Below are 18,077 nucleotides of genomic sequence, written 5' to 3'. Positions count from 1 at the left end.
TACATTGTGAGATTCCTTGGTTGTAAATAGCCATAGTGCGTTGGCTTTCTTAAATGCTGGTTGTAGTATTAATAAACTGGTCATGTGGACAGACTCAGGACATCCTGGTTAGCCAGGGTACTGCAGACAGTGCTGATAGCTGAGGTCATGTATAAGTTTTCTCCTTCCTGGGTGCAATGTTATTTTACCTGTAGATGCTGTAATAAACTGTGTCTGTTGGCCTCCAGCCAGGAGGTGGTGCTTGGAAAAGTGTGCTAGCTGTGGTTGAAGTGGTGGGATATGTGCTTGTCTTATGTTACCCATGGGAGGTATTTTGGTTTATCAGATGATGGGTGAGGCCATAGGGCTCCCAAAAGTTTCTGTCTTTTGTGTTAACCTACCAGGGCAGGTGGAGGGGCAAAGCCAGGTCGGGGCTTGGTCAGGCAGGCCTGCTCTTTGGCTCTGCATGTGTGGGGTAAGCACAGACCCATGTTGGGCTTTTGGAGCCATTCCCTGGCCACTGGAGTAATGTTCCAGGAAAAAGCTTAGCTGCCTCTGCTTCACAGAAGAGTTCATGCAGGGAGTAGGGAGTAGCAGGTGGGAGTAAGTCTCATCCCCCTCCTACACACTTGGCAAGGCGGGTCTCTCACTCAGAGTGTTCACTAGCAGCAGCTAGCTAAATTCCAAGCTGTTTACATACAGGAACCTCATCTTTCAGGCCACGCCCCTTTTCATCCACTGGCAATGCCAGAGCACCCAACTTCTGTGTCTGTGGTTACAGCTCACTTCCCAGTCATCCGCCCAGTTCAGCCAAGGCAGTTCATCCCCACTTGAAATTATATTTTGAATTTCAAATTGGGAGCTTCTTTCAACCTGCAACCACTGCCTGAGTTGGTTGGCAGAACTTTGTGAACTCTCCTGTGACACAGAATCAGGAATAGCTTCCCTTGGTTTGCGTTGGAGACTGGGAATACGCACAAGGCTCTTCCCGCCCCTGGTCCTTCTTGTATATTCTCCGCTGCTCCCTATATTAGTTTTAGCACTGGGTGGGGTTAAGGCCTCCTCTGTGGGCCGGATTTCCAGTTTTCATAGTGGGGGTGTATACTCTGGAGGTAATCTCTCTCCCTCTCACACTCTGGGGACTTACAGTTTTTTACCTGGCTCATGGTGTAGACTGCAGCCTGCCCCTTCTTTCAAAGGATCTGTGGTTTCTTTCCATTTTTCCATTAAGTTCCTGCATTGCTTCTTTGAAAAAAGTTCACAGTTTGAGTCTTTACCCACTATTTTTTCTTTCCAAGTGGGAGAGGCATGTCAACACTACCTCCAATCTGCCATCTTGGGGAGAGTGGGAATTTTTTTTTTTTTAATTAAAATTTAAATTTTTGTAGGCTGATTTTGTGGCAAGGATCAGGCTAAGATGTATTTAAGGTCTTCTCAGGTCTTTTCTGAGCCTGGGCATGTGTGGTCACTTTCCACATTTTTTCATATATATAGTTTTTGAATGTTCTAGTCTTTATTTTATTTTATTTTTTATTTTGAAACAGAGTCTTGCTCTGTTGCCCGGGCTGGAGTGCAGTGGCTCGATCTTGGCTCACTGCAACCTCCGCCTCCCGGGCTCAAGCTCCTGCCTCAGCCTCCCAAGTAACTGGGATTACAGGCACCTACCACCACCCTGGGCTATTTTTTGTATTTTTAGTAGAGACGGGGTTTCACTATGTTGGCCAGACTGGCCTTGAACTCCTAACCTCAAGTGATCTTAGCCCACCTTGGCCTCCCAAAGTGCAGAGATTACAGATGTGAGCCACCGCGCCCAGCCAAATGTCCTGGTCTTTAATGTGTGGCTCTCAAAAGGGAAAAAAGAGTAAAATGGGGTTTGCTGGCCTTTTAAGTCCCCTAGAAGTGACTTCAGCCAGAGGGGGAGAGGCTTGCAACAGTGAAGGGAGGCATAACAATAATATCTACTCATTTCTTTGTGTGCTCCTCTGTGATCAGAAGCAATAATCAGTAATCAGAGCACAGATCTCTGATATTTGGAAAATAGTCCTTTTTGCTTACCATGGCCCTCACAAGTTGCATGCAGACTGTTCCAGGAGCACGTGCACAGCTGTATACCCTCGAGTTGGGGGATGGGTAGCTGATACTGTGCTGAGAGCTAGAATGACCGAAATTAACCACAGTTTATTGTCCAAGCCTTCCCTTGGAGGTTGTAAGCCTTTAGTATCTTCTAGAGTTCCAAAATAATTACATTAGATAGATTCTGCCAGTGCAATTGTTGTCTAGACAGGGATACAGATTCCTGGTGCATCCTACTCCATCATCTTCTGAGAATCCTCCAGCCTGGATTCATTCTTGACTTCTTTCTTTCTCTCATAGCAATCAATCCACATCAATTTTCCTTGCAAATGTCATCCTTTTATCTGCAAAATACATCTAAAGATTGACTACTTTTTTTTTTTTGAGACAAGGTCTCACTCTGTCACCCAAACTGGAGTGCAGTAGTGAGATCTTGGATCACTGCAGCTTCAACCTGCCCAGCGTCCTGAGTAGCTGGGACAACGGGGTGCGCCATCACACTTGGCTATGATCACTTTTCACTACCTCCAGAACTACCACTCTGGTCCCAGCCAGTATCACTTCTCATCTCATTATGAGTTGGTGCAAAAGTAGTTTGCATTACATTAAAAGTAATGGCAAAAGTGCAGTTACTTTTGCACAACATATATTATTGCAGCCTGCTAACTGACCCCTGTTTCTGCTGTTGTCCCCTTGTCTGTTCTCAACCCAGCATCTGAATGATCCTTATAATAATCAGATCATCTTTTTGTGTAAAACCTTTCTTCTCTCTGAAGTCAAAGTCCTTACAGGGGACCTACTTGGCTCCTTTCCCTTACCTTTCTGTCCTCTTCTTCAACTATTCTTTCTTCCTCTTGCTCAGTTCACTTCAGCTCTATTGGGTCCCCTTGCCGATCCTTTAACTAGTCAGGCATACATCCTCTTGAGGGTGTTGAATTTCTTTTGACTAGAAGGCTCTTCCGCCAGGCCTTGCCACAACTCACTTCTACTTTTAGGTTTTTACTCATATGTCACTTTTTTAGTGAGTCCTTATCTGACCACTCAATCTGAATTGGCAGCTCTCCCTGCCAAATAATCCCTATCTCTTTGGTTAATTTAACTCCTTAGCCTCCTTCACCATCTACATGTATAGTGTACTATTTTATTTTTTTCTCTCTCCTCTGCAGTGTAAGATCCATAAAAACAGGGACTTTGCCTTTATTCACTACTGGACCCAGGCACCTAAAATTGTGCTATCATATAATAGTGCTCATTTAGTATTTGTTGTGTGATTGAATTAATGAATGGGGTGCTTGGGTTATCCTGGCATCAGTGCTTAGTATTTATGTATACCTTATCTAATTTCAATGAAGTAGAGGCAATAAAACATCTAGTAGACAAATCTGGAAGAGAGAGTTGAGTGAAGCTGTAGGAGTAGATTTCATAGCTTAGAAAGAGTGTAAAGAATCTGAAGAGAAAAGGACTAGGGATGGGATCCTGGAAACACCCACCTGTAAGGGTTGACTGGAGAACAGCACTGTCCTAAGACTTCACCAACTGGGAACAAAAGACCTGTGCTTTGAAGGTCCTCATATGGCCTTCCTCCAGCAGCTACACCCCTACCCATAGAGTGAAGACTTTGGGGGGGCCAAGGTGACTAGACTAGTCTACCTGTTCTCTTTCTAGATCAGTCTTTGAATATTTGATCCTAGAATTTCCTGCCCATGTGTCCCGTCACAACTCTCTTCTCTGATTCTTTCCTCTCTTGACTGTACAACACATATGGGATCCCCTGTGTTTAAGGGATGGCCAAGGAGCAGCTGTTTGCAGTCACGTGACCAGAGCTTGGACCTGTAGGCTTTATATATGTGTGCATATGAAGTCCTTCGTAGTATAAAGTGGAGCTAAAAGTGGGAAGAGAAAAGGAGTTGGCTGCAGATAAGGGGAAGGGGTATGGACTTTCCTTCCTATGTCCCTACGTAACATGAAGGGAACCTGAGAACTCATAAATAGAACTTGGCCTTTCAGGTTATTGTTAGTCAAGATAGGAGGATGGAATAATTTAACAGCTTGATTTAGAACTTTTAAAAATATTTAGACACATGGTATGTAGGTTTCCATTTGTATTCTTGTCCCAGGCCCCTTGAAAAGGAGGGTTGAGCCTGCAAGGGGGAATTGAAAGGGAGTATCCAGAGAGGGAAAAGATAAATTCAGGGTAGAGTTTCAAGAAGGGAGTGATTAACAGTGTCAGATGCTTCAGAGGCATCAAGTCCTACGAAGACGGAAATGTATCCATTGGATTCTACAAGCAGAATTTAGTAAAAGTTTCGGTTGAGTGGGGATGGATGCCAAACTTTGATAGAAGGAGGAATACTTGAGAAATTAGGAAGCGGAGACAGAGTATAAAATATAAAAGATTTCTTATCTAGAAACTTACCTGAGAAAGGAAGGAACTGGAGCAGTAGCTGGAAGGGTATGCAGGATAATGGGAGAGGACTTTTCTTTTTTTTTTTTTTTTATTTTTTAGACAGGGTCTTGCTCTGTCACCCAGGCTTGAGTGCAGTGGCAGGATCACAGCTCACTGTGGCCTCAACCTCCTGGGCTCAAGCGATCCTCCCACCTCAGCCTACCAAGTAGCTGGGACTACAGGTTTGCACTACCAGGCCCAGCTAAGTTTTTTATTTTTTGTAGAGACAGGGGTTTCCCTATGTTGGCCAGGCTGGTGTGGAGCTCCTGGGCTCAAGTGGAGCTCCTGGGCTCAAGTGATCCTTCTGCCTCCCTCTCCCAAAGTGTTGGGATTACAGGCCTGAGCCACCTTCCCCAGCCAACTTTTCTACTTTTAAGATGAGAGGATCTTGCAAATGCTTATATGTTGAGGGAAAGAAGTCCAATGGTAGTAAGAGAAAGTTAAGGAAAAAGGGAATAATTGATGGAACAAGGCCTACGATCAAGTGCTTAAGTCAATACATTAGCCTTTGAAAGGAGGAGGACTATTTGAGGAGGCTTGGGAGTTAGAAGTTGGGCTTGGGATGTTTGGATGGGTGCTGATGCTAAGTTGGTGGGGTGAGATAGCAGGAACATGTCTAATAGTGACTCAGGAGGCTGAGGTGGCAGAATCACCTGAGGCCAGGAGTTCAAGATCAGACTGGGTAACATAGCAATAGCTTATATTTAAAAATAAAAGTAAAAAGTAAGAAATACTGACCTGAGCATGGTGGCATATGCCTATAGTCCGAGCTCCTCAGGAGGCTGAGGCAGAAGGATAGCTTGAGCCCAGGAATTTGAGGCTGCAGTGAGCTGTGATCTCACCACTGCAATCCAGCCTTGGTGACAAGAATGAGACCCCAACTCTAAAAAATTTTTTTTCCTTAAACATTGTTTTATAGTAGTTTTTGGGCTAGTCCTATTTTTCAAACTTGATTTTATACTCCTGGGGAGCAGGGGTTATACCTGTAGCCACTTAATAAGAACCTGTTATTAGAACTTGCCCAATGGAGAAAAAAAAAAGAACCTGTTTGAAATGCAGCCCATAATACGGAGCATAGGCTTCATACGTTGATTCTGTCCTCACTCAATAGTTGTTATGTGGTGGTGAGTTAAAATTTTAAGTTTGATAAAAACTTCTGATTTCTCAAAAACTTAGAAATAATTTATTATATTCCTTATGTGAATGTGTGACATATGGCTTTGGAAGTGATTTGTTTTATTAAGTATTTACTATCTCAATCACATCTGTTTGAGCATAGTGCTTTTTAATATAATTATATTAATATTATCTTTTTTCCCCTCCCGCTGGTAGTTCCAAAGAACTACTGGTTCAGATTTTAGCTCTTCCCAAGTTGTGAAAATAGTGAAGGATGCTTAGACTACTTAACATACAAACTGTAAGTAAAATTTATTTCTGCTATTATTATATATATTGGGAATAGTACCTTATATGGTGATAGTATGATGGGACTGTGGAATTTTATTAATTTTTCTTCTTAAGATACAAAGACTTTCTATTCCATTTTATGTTTATAAGATCAAAAGGGAGGCTAATAGTACTGATCAGTAAGATGAAATTTCTGCTTTTTTTCAGGTATTTCATTTTATTCTAGAAGTTTCTGGAAATTCTTTGTTATTTTATTTCCATATCTGTATATTGCCAGCAGGCAAACATAATACAAGGGCATAATATTAATGGAATGATTTATGGGAACTATATACTTTCCTTCAAATATGCTTGATTTTTCTGCATTCTTTTTGACATGAGAAAATTCTGTTAGTAATAAATCTCTGTACTTCCTCTGTATGAAAATTTTTGCATACATGAAATCAAAATAATTTTTTAGGAGTAATTTAATGCGTAAATCCAGATCATATAGGAAGGGGAAAAAATGTAAGAGGATAAAAAATTACTTGAAGCCATTTGCTATATTGCATCTTGAACTAATATCAAAACAATTGAGGAAAGTATGATAGAACTAATGTCAAAAAATTGAGGAAAGTATGATAAAATAATATCGAAGGCATTCCAAGTGGTAACTACTTTATTTTTAAACTATTTTATTTGAAAATATAAGCAATTCAAATAAATCTCTCTTACATACAGTTCCTGTATTCAAAGTGTGAATACAAAATGAGATTGCTGCCATAAGCAAAAGACAGTTCCGATTGTTCAAACAAACCAGATGAGGCAAAGAAGAAGAATGAAATATTTAAGAATCAATAATCTTTTGATTTGTTAAATAGGCAAATAGTTTTAAAAGTTTTCTCAGTCTGGCACATTTTATGTGTTAAATGAATAAGAGATCTTTAACATTTCTAGAAACTAACATTTCAGGAATAAAACAACATCTTTATAAAGGGAGAAAGTCATAACCTTTTTTTTTTTTTTTTTTTTTTTTTGAGATGGAATCTCACTCTGTCGCCAGGCTGGAGTGCAGTGGCGCGATCTGGGCTTACTGCAACCTCCACCTCCTGGGTTCAAGCGATTCTCCTGCCTCAGCCTCCCAAGTAGCTGGGACTACAGGCATGTTTCACCATGCCCAGCTAATTTTTGTATTTTTAGTAGAGGTGGGGTTTCACCATGTTGGCCAGGATGGTCTCGATCTCTTGACCTCGTGATCGCCTGCCTCAGCCTCCCAAAGTGCTGGAATATACAGGCATGAGCCACCGCACCTGGCACAGTTATAACATTTTATATCCTAGAATATGAATATCGTAATACTACCTATGTACAATTGCTTGTTAAGAACTTATTCAGTATGTTCATGAACTTGATTACTAACTCTTAAGAAGTAGAATGTTCATTACTGCCCTCTTTTGACACGGGGATGTAGAAGTCTATCTTTTTTTTCTTAGTTAAGTGTTAAAATTAGATTGCAAAATAAGTTATGCTTTAGTTATGTCCTTCCTGTAATTTTTAAAATAACTTTTCAAATTCTTCCTCTTTTTAGGCTTTCTGGTTAATCATCTTTAGAAGACTGGATTTCTGGATATCTACTCCACTCCATCTCTATTGACGTTTAAAACATGATAATGCAAACCTATAACACTGGCAACCATCAGTGAACCTTTAATTTCATTGATTAATAGCGTTTGAAGCTTCCTCAGGGAATAACAATGACATCAGCAGTGGTTGACAGTGGAGGTACTATTTTGGAGCTTTCCAGCAATGGAGTAGAAAATCAAGAGGTTAGGCATTCAATGAATTACATTTCTATTTTCTTCATAGAAATTTGTGCGTGAACTAATTTTGAAATTAATAGGAAACAGATATTTGAGAGTAGAAGTGTACAAAGCATGAAATTATACATGTACATGTCGTGTATCCTTATATAATTTAGGTAATAGAAGGTCAAGGAAGGTACTGCAGGGCTCACGTGAATTGTTGGGACATATGTATATTAGAATGAACTTGGAGGGAGGAAAGAAATGGAAAGAACACTAGTATTAGTTGAGAGTTAAATTTAAATCCCTTATAAAACCCATTGTCTTGGATTATACTGTAGGTATATACTATGCCCAAATACCTAAATTAGATTCATTCTCAGTTAGAATTTTGTGTGTGCTTTACTTATTATCTTTGTTTCTTAATTATTTTGTATCTAAATCGGTGTGGAGATCCATTGTATTTTAATCTCATATAAACACTTACAAATTTAAATAATTAGTAAGTCAGAAAATGAATTCAGGTTTTGAAATTTTATGCGTGTAGGATTTTGAATCATTAGCATATTTGGTTATTTTGTTATTGATAACATTGAAGAATTAGATGAGAATAAAAAAATAACAATAGTAGAAATACAGGGGCTTCTAGGTCCTGGCTTCTGTTCTCAGCATTCAGTAAAGAGTGAATATTGGGGCCAGTCGCGATGGCTCACGCCTGTAATCCCAGCACTTTGGGAGGCCGAGGTGGGCGGATCACCAGGTCAGGCATTTGAGACCATCCTGGCTAACATGGTGAAACCCTGCCTCTACTAAAAATACAAAAAATTAGCCAGGTGTGGTGGCGGGCGCCTGTAGTCCCAGCTACTCGGGAGGCTGAGGCAGGAGCATGGCGTGAACCCGGGAGGCCGAGCTTGCAGTGATCAGAGATTGTGCCACTGCACTCCAGCCTGTGCGACAGGGCGAGACTCCATCTCAAAAAAAAAAAAAAAAAAAAAAAGGAGAGAATATTGGAAGGGATCTAATTATAATTCAATAGCTGTCATAATAATGGACAATGTTTGTTCAGAACTGAGGTGGGAAAATGGAGAGTTTTCTATATTTAAAAAAAAAATCTGTTTTCTCTATTTTCTGTGAAAGATGCTGCATTACTCGTGCTTCCTACCAGTATAACGGTATAATGGCATGTTTGAGAAACAAGTTAGGACATCAGTCTGTGTGTTCTATAGTCTGGATTCTTTTTTTTTGCCTCCTTGGTGTCTGCTCATTTTTCTAAGATCCGGATCAGCAATGGGCAAATGCACTGGGAATAGGATAAAGTGAAGGTCTTCTTTTTCTTTTCTCAGTGGACTCAAAAACTCTTAAGTGTTTCTTTTGTATTCAAATCCAAAACGGGTACAAAGTCCATTAAGAGAAGCCACAGCTGCAGAACATACTTTCTTCCCATCGTCAAAGTCTTATTTCTTCCCTTAAGATTCACTTTCTGTATGATCACCTCCAGGAATAACTCACCGAAGACATTAGGGATTGGGGAACTGCCATCCCCTCCTAGATTACCCAGACCAAATATTGCTTTTTCCTCAAATGCTTTCTCCTGCCATATAGTTTTGCTCTGTTTTAACCCTACGAGGGGAGCCACCAAAAACAGTAGGCAGAATATCTTTACCTTGTGTTGATTAAAAGGTATCATTAATATGGGGAAAATGAGGACAACAGTTTGTTTCTGGAATACTCCTTATATTTTTCTTCCTTTACATGGAACTTCAGTGTTTACGGCCAGGAGAACTTATTATCGTGGAAGAAAGAATCTCATAAGTGAAATGACTTTACCAAGTTATTATTGACTGGTGATTTATGTGGTAGTCTTATAGGGTGATAACATTTTATAAAGGAAATCAGAAGAAGACTATATCCTTTATGAGCATGTCAGGTAGTGTGGCCCCAGAGTAGGGCAAACTATTCTGGGGAGTTTTTTGTTTATGCTACGTAAGTGGCCACTTATTTTCATTCATTTTTTCCTTTGACTAATATTAATTCACCACTTAACTGTCTATCAAGTACTTTTCTAGGCACTGGGGATAAATATTTCAGAAATGTTATGAAAAATAATTCAGGACTAGAGCTGGATAGAGAAGTTGATAGGGAATACTTTAGGGCAGCCAAGGAAGGCTTCACCAAAGTGGTGACATTTTAGTTTAGAGCTAAATGAGGTGAGGGGTGGGGCAATAGAAATATCTAGGGGAAGAGAATTGCGGGAAGAGAGAAAAGCCACTAATACTGGAAACATGGTTTGATTTTACAAAGGGAGATTTGAGAATGGTGGTATTTGAAAGATAGATTTTTGTCTTAGGAGCAGCTTTTCAGAAATGTTTCATTCATATATATATATATAAAAAGTAGTATATGTATAATAGTATATATATTCTAAAATGTAGAATGGGATGAAAACTGACCTGTCAAGATTTTGTAATCAGAGTCCCAGAACCTGAAGAAAAAATAAATATTTAAAAAATGGTAGGTATCTGGAGTTTTATTATCACTATTTTTAGGCTTTCTTTGTAACGTTTCCCCTGATTATAAAAGTAATACATTTAATACAATTAGGATTATTCTGTTTCTGAAAATGATGTCCCAAAATAGTAAACTATAATGAGTATAGTTGCAAAAATTATTTTTCAAAATAGTAATAAATATATAAAATGTAGTCATATTTAAAAATTCAAACTACCAAATATGACTTAAATATATAGGGATAATTTAATACTAAGAGAAGTATTGCGCCTGGTGTGGTGGCTCATACCTGTAACCCCTACACTTTGGGAGGCCAAGGCAAGATGATCACTTGAGGATAGGAGTTCAAGACCAGCCTAAGCCACACAGGAGACCCCCATTTCTATATTGGGGAGACTAAGGCAGGTGGATTTCTTGAGCTCAGGACTTCAAGACCAGCCTGGGCACCATGGCAAAACCCTGTCTCAAAAAAAAAAAAAAAAAAACAAAAAACTAGCCAGGCATGGTGGCATGCACCTGTAGTCCCAGGTACTTGGGAGGCTGAAGTGGGAGGATTGCTTGAGCCTGGGAGGTAGAGGTTGCAGTGAGCCATAATGGTGCCACTGCACTCCAGCCTGGGTGACAAACAAACAAAAACAATGAAAACACAAAAAAGCAAAACCAAAAAACTAGCAGTCAAATCTAGCAGTGTATAAACGGTAGAATGCCATAACCAATTTTTTTTTTTTTAATCCCATGAAGGTAAGTTTAATGAATCAAGTAATTCACCATATCAACAGGAGTGAAAGAGAAAAATTAGGTGATAATATCAGCAGTTACAGAAAACCCATTTGCCAAAAATTAACACCTATTCGTTATACAAACTCTCTAAACTAGCAATAAAGGGCAATTTTCTCAGCCTGGTAAAGTGAATCTGTGAAAAACCCACAGCCAACATCGTACTTAATGGTTGAGAGCAAGGCAAGGATGTCTGCCCTAACCACCTTTATTCAACATTGCACTGGCAACATTACTACAAGGCAGCAAGAAAAATAAAAGACTCACAGCTTTGACAAGTAGTAAAACTGTCTTTATTTCTAGATGATATAACTGTGTACCTAGAAATTCCTAAGAAATCCACACAACTATTAGAACTAATAAATTTAGAATAGCCAGAGGATATGAGGTGAGTGTATAAGAAGCAATTATTTATATATACTAGCAATATACAATTGGAAACTGAAGCAATACTATTCAATAGAGCATCAAAAAACAGCTGGGTGCACTGGCATGTGCATATAGTCTCAGCTACACTAAAGGCTGAGGTGAGGGGCTTACTTGAGCCCAGGAGTTCAGGTGCAGCTCAGGCAACATAGTGAACCCCCTATCTTAAAAAAAAAAAAAAGTAGGGAAAAGTTTAATGAAATATATAAAAGACTTCTGTACAGTGAACTATAAATACTGTTGAGACACATCAAAGACCTGAATAGAGAGATGTACCAAGTTTATGGATTGGAAGACATACTGTGGTTAAGAACAGAGTTGAAGGCCTTACACATCTGATTTAAAGACTTTCTATAAAGCTGCACTAATTGAGGCAGTGTGGTTATTGGTGTGCCAACAGACATGTAGATCAATGGAACGTTAAATACATATAAAAATGCTCAATATTATTAACTATCAGGGAAATGTAAATTAAAACCACAAGGCGATCCTACTAAACAAACAGAATGAGGAAAAGTGATGAGAGTGATATCACATGTTGGAAAGGATAAGGAGCAGCTAAACCTCTCATACATTGCTTATAAGAATGTAGGCTGGGCGTGGTGGTGGCTCACGCCTGTAATCCCAGCACTTTCGGAAGCCGAGGAGGGCGGATCATGAGGTCAGGAGATTGAGACCATCCTGGCTATCGCAGTGAAACCCCATCTCTACTAAAAATACAAAAAATTAGCCGGGCATGGTGGCGGGCGCCTGTAGTCCCAGCTACTTGGGAGGCTGAGGCAGGAGTGGAGTGAACCCGGGAGGCGGAGCTTGCAGTGAGCAGAGATTGTGCCACTGTACTCCAGCCTGGGGACAGAGCAAGACTTCGTCTCTCCCTCTCCCCCACCCAAAAAAAAAAAAAAAAATTACATATATATATATGTAAAGTAATATAACCACTTTGGAAAATTGAGTACTTTCAAAATTAAATGTACAATTGCCATATGATCTGATAATTTGACTCTTAGGTAAATATGGAATGGAACGGAAAGGAAGGGAAGAAAAGACCAGGATGTTCATAGGAGCATTACAGCCATATGAAGACAGGCAAATGGATAAGCAATTGACATATCTACAATAGAATTTTCAGCAATGAAGGGAGATGAAGTATTGATACATGCAGCAATATGTATAAATATCAGCAGTAAAGAAGTTGGACACAAAAGAGAACTGTTGATTTCAATGTAAAATTTGAGAAAAGGCAGATCTACAGGGATAGAAATCTGTAGGGATAGATCAGTGGTTGCCTAGGTCTGCGTGTATGTGTGTGTGTGCATGCACATGTGGTGGGGATTGACAGGTAAAGTAGGTATGAGGGAACTTTCTGGGGTGATGGAAATGTTCTATTTCTTGACTGTGATGGTAGTTACAGGGATGTTTACATTTGTGAAAATTCATAAGAAAAATAAAAAGATTTTCATCTGGTGAGGCAGATTCTTCCACAAGTTTTATATTTTGCAAATGGGTTCCTTTTTAAAGTTGTCAAATTACCTGTTACTGGCTTTATTTTATTTTGTTTTTTGGTTTTTGTACCAATTGTTATTTTTAAATGAAAAAAAGTATTTTGATATTTCTTCTTAGTTATCAGGATCATTGTAAAAAACAATAAACTCAGACATACTGAGAAAATGAAAATCCATCTTTTGTCTGCTCACCTCTCTTTCACCAGGTTGATAATTTGAGGTGTATTTTTTCCAGACTTTTAAATGTATATGCTAAATAAATATATAAATGGAATCAGACTACAGTACTATTCTATGGCTTATTTTCCTCCTCCTTCCACCCCCTCTTGTTTGTATCATGGATATTTTTCCATGCCAGTATATAGCTCTAACTGCCTTAATTGCTTAATTGATATTGAATAGTCTCTCATTGTATGGATGTTTGTTAGTATAGGTATATGTTTTCTATCTCTCTCTCTTTTTTTTTTTTTTTTTTGGCATTATGAACATCTAGCTTAGGGGACTTGTCTTAAAACTGGGTTTGCATAGTAAGTGCACCATTATTTATTCTAGTGACGTATTTATTTGGAGTGGTTTCTGGGGTTAAACCATGAGAGGTAGGGGAGATGAGTCCCCCCTAAAGCCTGCCAAACAGCATTTTTCAGTTTTGGTAAGATTTTTTAAAGTAGCCTTACTCTACCTCGAAAGAGAAAATGTGGAACAAATTTATATACTTTTAACATAACATCCTGAATTTTATTATCTTTCTATATATTCCTAAAGTACATTGAGAAAAGGATTACAATACCACTGCTTTCAGCCATTTCATTGTACTTGTCTTTGGAAACTCCTGATACCTGGAGAGCAATGACTGAGTGCATATAAAAGCACTTTCTAGGTAAACACTGCAGCATTGCACTTGTCTTGCCTCTTTAAACTAAGAATCTCTCTCCTTAAATGGAAGTTTTTGAGATCACTGTTAATACTTAGAGTAGGGTTGCCAGATAAAATACAGGATGTCTAGTTAAATTTGAATTTCAGATAAACAACAAATGACTTTTTACTTTAAGTATGTCCCAAATATTGCATGGGACATTCTTACAGTTATTATTCAGTGTTTCTCTGAAATTCAAATTTAACTGGGTATCCTGTATTTTTTTTATTTGCACCCTAGCTTGTAGGGAATTAGACAGCTTGTGCCAAGATCCATGGTGACTTGAGCAAAGTAATGCCAAGTAAAATAACCTTGTACATGTGTTATTTTTTACTATTTTATTTTTAAGCAAAGACTCCTGGTTTCTTCTCTTCTATCCCCTTTCTCCCATAAAAATAGCTACTCTTCTACACAGTACAAGGCAATAATTATCTGAATAGCTGCATGCAGTGTCCTCTGGTCTGTATCATTTGGCAGAAAAAAGGCTCATGAAGTTACTTGCCTCCATAGATGAGCAAATGTTGAACTTATAAATACCTGTTAATATTAAAATTTGTTGACTTTATTATTCTTTGAGCCAAGCTACAAATATCTGTACTTAAATGCCACTTTAGTTTATATGAAGCGTGTGTTATTGAGGAGGATATAAAAATTGACTTCAATATAACTTTTGCTCTCAAATATCCTACTAGCCAGTCAAGGAGTTGTATATGTAAACACATAATTATAATATGGGACAATGAACAGTGGTAATATTAGGCAAACAACTTGTTCTATAAATACGTAGGATAGAAAAATTAATTCAGATTGGAGGATTATAGAAGATTCCCTGGAACTTGATGATAAGCCTTCAGTAGATGAAAAGGATTTGGACAGATGTGAAGGCTACAAAATAACATGAGCAAAAGTCTTGGAAATGTTCACATTTAGGAATTAGAAGCAATGCCACTAATAAGTTTATGTTAAGTAATGTAGGGAAATAAGATATAAAGGTGGTATGTTAGTTTCTTGGGGTTGCTGTAACAAAGTACTGTAAGCTAGGTTGCTTAAATAACAGAAATTTATTGTTACAGTTCTAGAGGTCAGAATTTAGGAATCAAGGTGTTGATAGAGTTTTTTTTTTTTTTTTTAATTGTTGTTTGTTTTTTTTGTTTTTGAGGGCTAGGAGGGAGAATCTCTTTAATGCCTCTTTCCTAGCTTCTGGTAGCCTCAGGCATTCCTTGGCTTGTAGATGGTGTTGTCCCTGTGTCTTTCCATGGTTTTCCTTCCCATTTGTGTGGAGTCCAAATTTCCCTTTTTTGTAAGGACATAGTCAAATTGGGTTAGGGCTCATCTTAATTATCTTGTCTTAACTTGATCATCTGCAAAGACCTTATTTCCAGATAAGGTTACATTCCCAGAAGCTAGGGGTTAAAACTTCATCTTTTTGGGAGACACAATTCAGCCCATGACAGGTGGGTTGGGGTTATATTTCAGAGTGTTAAAGCCATTGTTTAATATGTTAAACTTTCCTTTTGGACAAAAGGGGAGTCATTAATGCTTTTTATGCAAGGAAGTAACACAAACAGTTCTGATTGTGATGTGAAAAGGTGCCCTCTAAAGTTGAGGGCAAATAGTAGATTTGAAAACTGTTTCTATTGTTAAAATATAATATCAGCTATCACTAATTGAATAACTTACTCTGTGCTGTGTACTTATACTATGCTAAGAACTTTGTGCATATAAAGTCATGGGACTTTAAAGGATAGAAATATTATAATCTCTTTTTTAAATATGAAGAAACCAAGATTTAAAGAACACAGAATGGGGAAACAGGGACAGATGTAGATAATTTGTGCCATTTAGACATGTTAAGCTTGAAGTGTTGGCTGAGTATTCCTGTAGTGATGTTAAAGTTGGTAGTTTAAAATTTGGTTTTGGAATTCAGAAGATGAGTCAGAGTAGAGGACAAATACTTAGTCATTATCAGCATAGAGGTGCTATTTGAATAAGAATGGGTGGGCTTACTTGGGAAGGTAGTATAGGGCAAAAAAAAGGAGACACTGAAGATAGAACCTCACTAAGTTGGCTAGACTTGTGTCTATGGAGATGAAAGAAGAGTCAGAGGAGACGCTTGAAAGTAGAGTGGTAGGGCCGGGCTTGGTCGCTCATGCCTGTAATCCCAGCACTTTGGGAGGCTGAGGCGGGCAGATCACCTGAGGTCAGGAGTTTGAGACTAGCCTGACCACCATGAAGAAACCCTGTCTCTACTAAAAATACAAAATTAGCTGGGCATGGTGGCACATGCCTGTAATCCAGCTACTCGGGGGGCTGAGGCAGGAGAATCACTTGAACCTGGGAGGCAGAGGTTGCGGTGTGTCAAGATCGCGCCATTGCACTCCAGCTTGGGCAACAAGAGTGAAACTCCATTTCAAAAAAGAAAGTAGAGTGGTAGAGAAAGTTGGAAGAATGAATTTTTTAAATGAGGGTGATAATAAATGTATGAGTCTGCAGGGTGGTGGTAGAGATTGAAAACTGAAATTATAATTTGGTCGTTATTAACATTTTGAGGCTGGGTGTGGTGGCCCATGCTTGTAATGCCAGCGCTTTGGGAGGCTGAGGCAGGTGGATTGCTCGAGTCCAGGAGTTCAAGACCGGCCTGGGCAACATGGTGAAACCCTGTCTCTACCAAAAATCCAAAAATTAGCTGGGAGTGGTGGCACACGCCTGTAGTCCCAGCTACTCAGGAGGCTGAGGTGGGAGGATGGTTTGAGCCTGGGAGGCGGAGGTTGCGGTGAGCCATGATTGTGCCACTGCACTCCAACCTGGGCGACAGAGCTAGACCCTGTCTCAAAAAAAAAAAAAAAAAGCAAAAAAATATTTTTAGAGAATAGCTTCAGTGAAGTGGTGGAACATAGATTACAAGGTATATATAGATGAGTCAAGGAGTTAAGACTAATTTTTTGAGAAATGTATACAAGTATATGTCTCGATCGATCAGTTAAAGAGCTTCTTTAATTGGACTTGTTGCCTTTTAACTTCAGTTAAAGATCAGTTAAAAGTTCAGTTAAAAGAAATGAGAGTTTAATTTTTTTCTTTTTTTTTTTTAATTTTTGAGACTTGTTCTCAGTTGCCAGGCTGGAGTGCAAAGGCATGATTATGGCTCACTGCAGCCTTGACCTCCTGGGTTCAAGCAGTCCTCTTGCCTCAGCCTCCCAAGTAGCTAGGACTATAGGCAAGAGCCACAACGCCCGGCTGATAATTATTTTTTATTTTTTGTAGAGATAGGGTCTCCCTATGTTGCCCAGGCTGGTCTTGAACTCCTGGGCTCAAGCAGTCCTCCTGCCTTGGCCTCCCAAAGTTTTGGGATTATAGGTGTGAGCCACTGAACCTGGTCTGAATTTTTTTTTTTTTTTTTGAGACCGAGTCTCATTCTGTCAGCCAGGCCGGAATGCAGTGGCGTGATCCTGTCTCACTGCAACCTCTGCCTCCCGGGTTCAAGCAATTCTCATGCCTCAGCCTCCCAAGTAGCTGGGATTACAGGCACATGCAACCATGCCTGGCTAATTTTTGTATTTTTAGTAGAGACGGGGTTTTACCGTGTTGGCCAGGTTGGTCTCGAACACCTGACCTCAGGTGATCTGCCCACCTCAGCCTCCGAAAGTGCTGGGATTACAGGCATGAACCCTGAATTTTTTAATGCAAAATGATTTTAGCTTTTTTATGGTCAAAGAGAAGGAACCGTTGAAATATTAAAACCCGGCTGGGCGCTGTTTCCAGAGGTGCTATTGTTTTGACTTATGTATTATAATTTCTTTACTTTTCTTTATAGTTTTGCCACCTATGAAAATAGTCCTAAACAATATTTTACTTTGAAAAAAATAGTTTACCAAGCTAATTGAGTTAGGAAAGGGCAATATTATCATAGATAGATGAAGGCTTCCAGGAGAAGATAGCTGAATAGTCAGGTTCACTGAGTGTCATGAGCTTGTCTTCAGGTAGTCAGTGAGCAATGCCATGAGTTTTTAGAAATGTAAGGCACATCCTGCTCTGGTATCTGGCAGTGCTACGGTATGGTATGGGCTGGGTATTGCATATTTGTTCAGGAGGTATATGGTCACATGAAGAGCGCTGTTCTGTATCTTTTATTTTAAGCCCATGGTAATCTTCCTCCAAAGATCAAAGCAGAACACATCTGGGGGGTGAAATGTGTTCTTAGCTGATCGAGGCAGCAGGGCAGGTGGAGTGAGTAGGTACATGAAGGTAAACCAAATGTCAATAAAAAT

General features: G+C 39.3%; 1 protein-coding gene across 7 annotated transcripts in view; it reads left to right on the top strand.

Moving 5' to 3' along the window:
* The window catches only part of ELF2 (E74 like ETS transcription factor 2), a 130,447-nt gene that overhangs the window by 43,955 nt on the left and 68,415 nt on the right, over positions 1 to 18,077 (top strand). For 4 of the 7 annotated variants that reach the window (XM_054484255.2, XM_054484254.2, XM_054484257.2 and 1 more), the window contains exons 2-3: positions 5,831 to 5,915; positions 7,473 to 7,710. The exons of the other annotated variants lie outside the window; for them this stretch is intronic. In XM_054484255.2, the coding sequence (XP_054340230.1) occupies positions 7,639 to 7,710 (72 nt within the window). In that variant the 5' untranslated portion in view covers positions 5,831 to 5,915; positions 7,473 to 7,638. The remainder of the gene's footprint in view (positions 1 to 5,830; positions 5,916 to 7,472; positions 7,711 to 18,077) is intronic. 7 annotated transcript variants of the gene reach the window in all.

Source organism: Pongo pygmaeus, chromosome 3 (genome assembly GCF_028885625.2).
Source record: "Pongo pygmaeus isolate AG05252 chromosome 3, NHGRI_mPonPyg2-v2.0_pri, whole genome shotgun sequence".
In the NCBI taxonomy this organism is placed as follows: Eukaryota; Metazoa; Chordata; class Mammalia; order Primates; family Hominidae; genus Pongo; species Pongo pygmaeus.
This window is presented reverse-complemented; position numbering and strand designations above follow the sequence as displayed.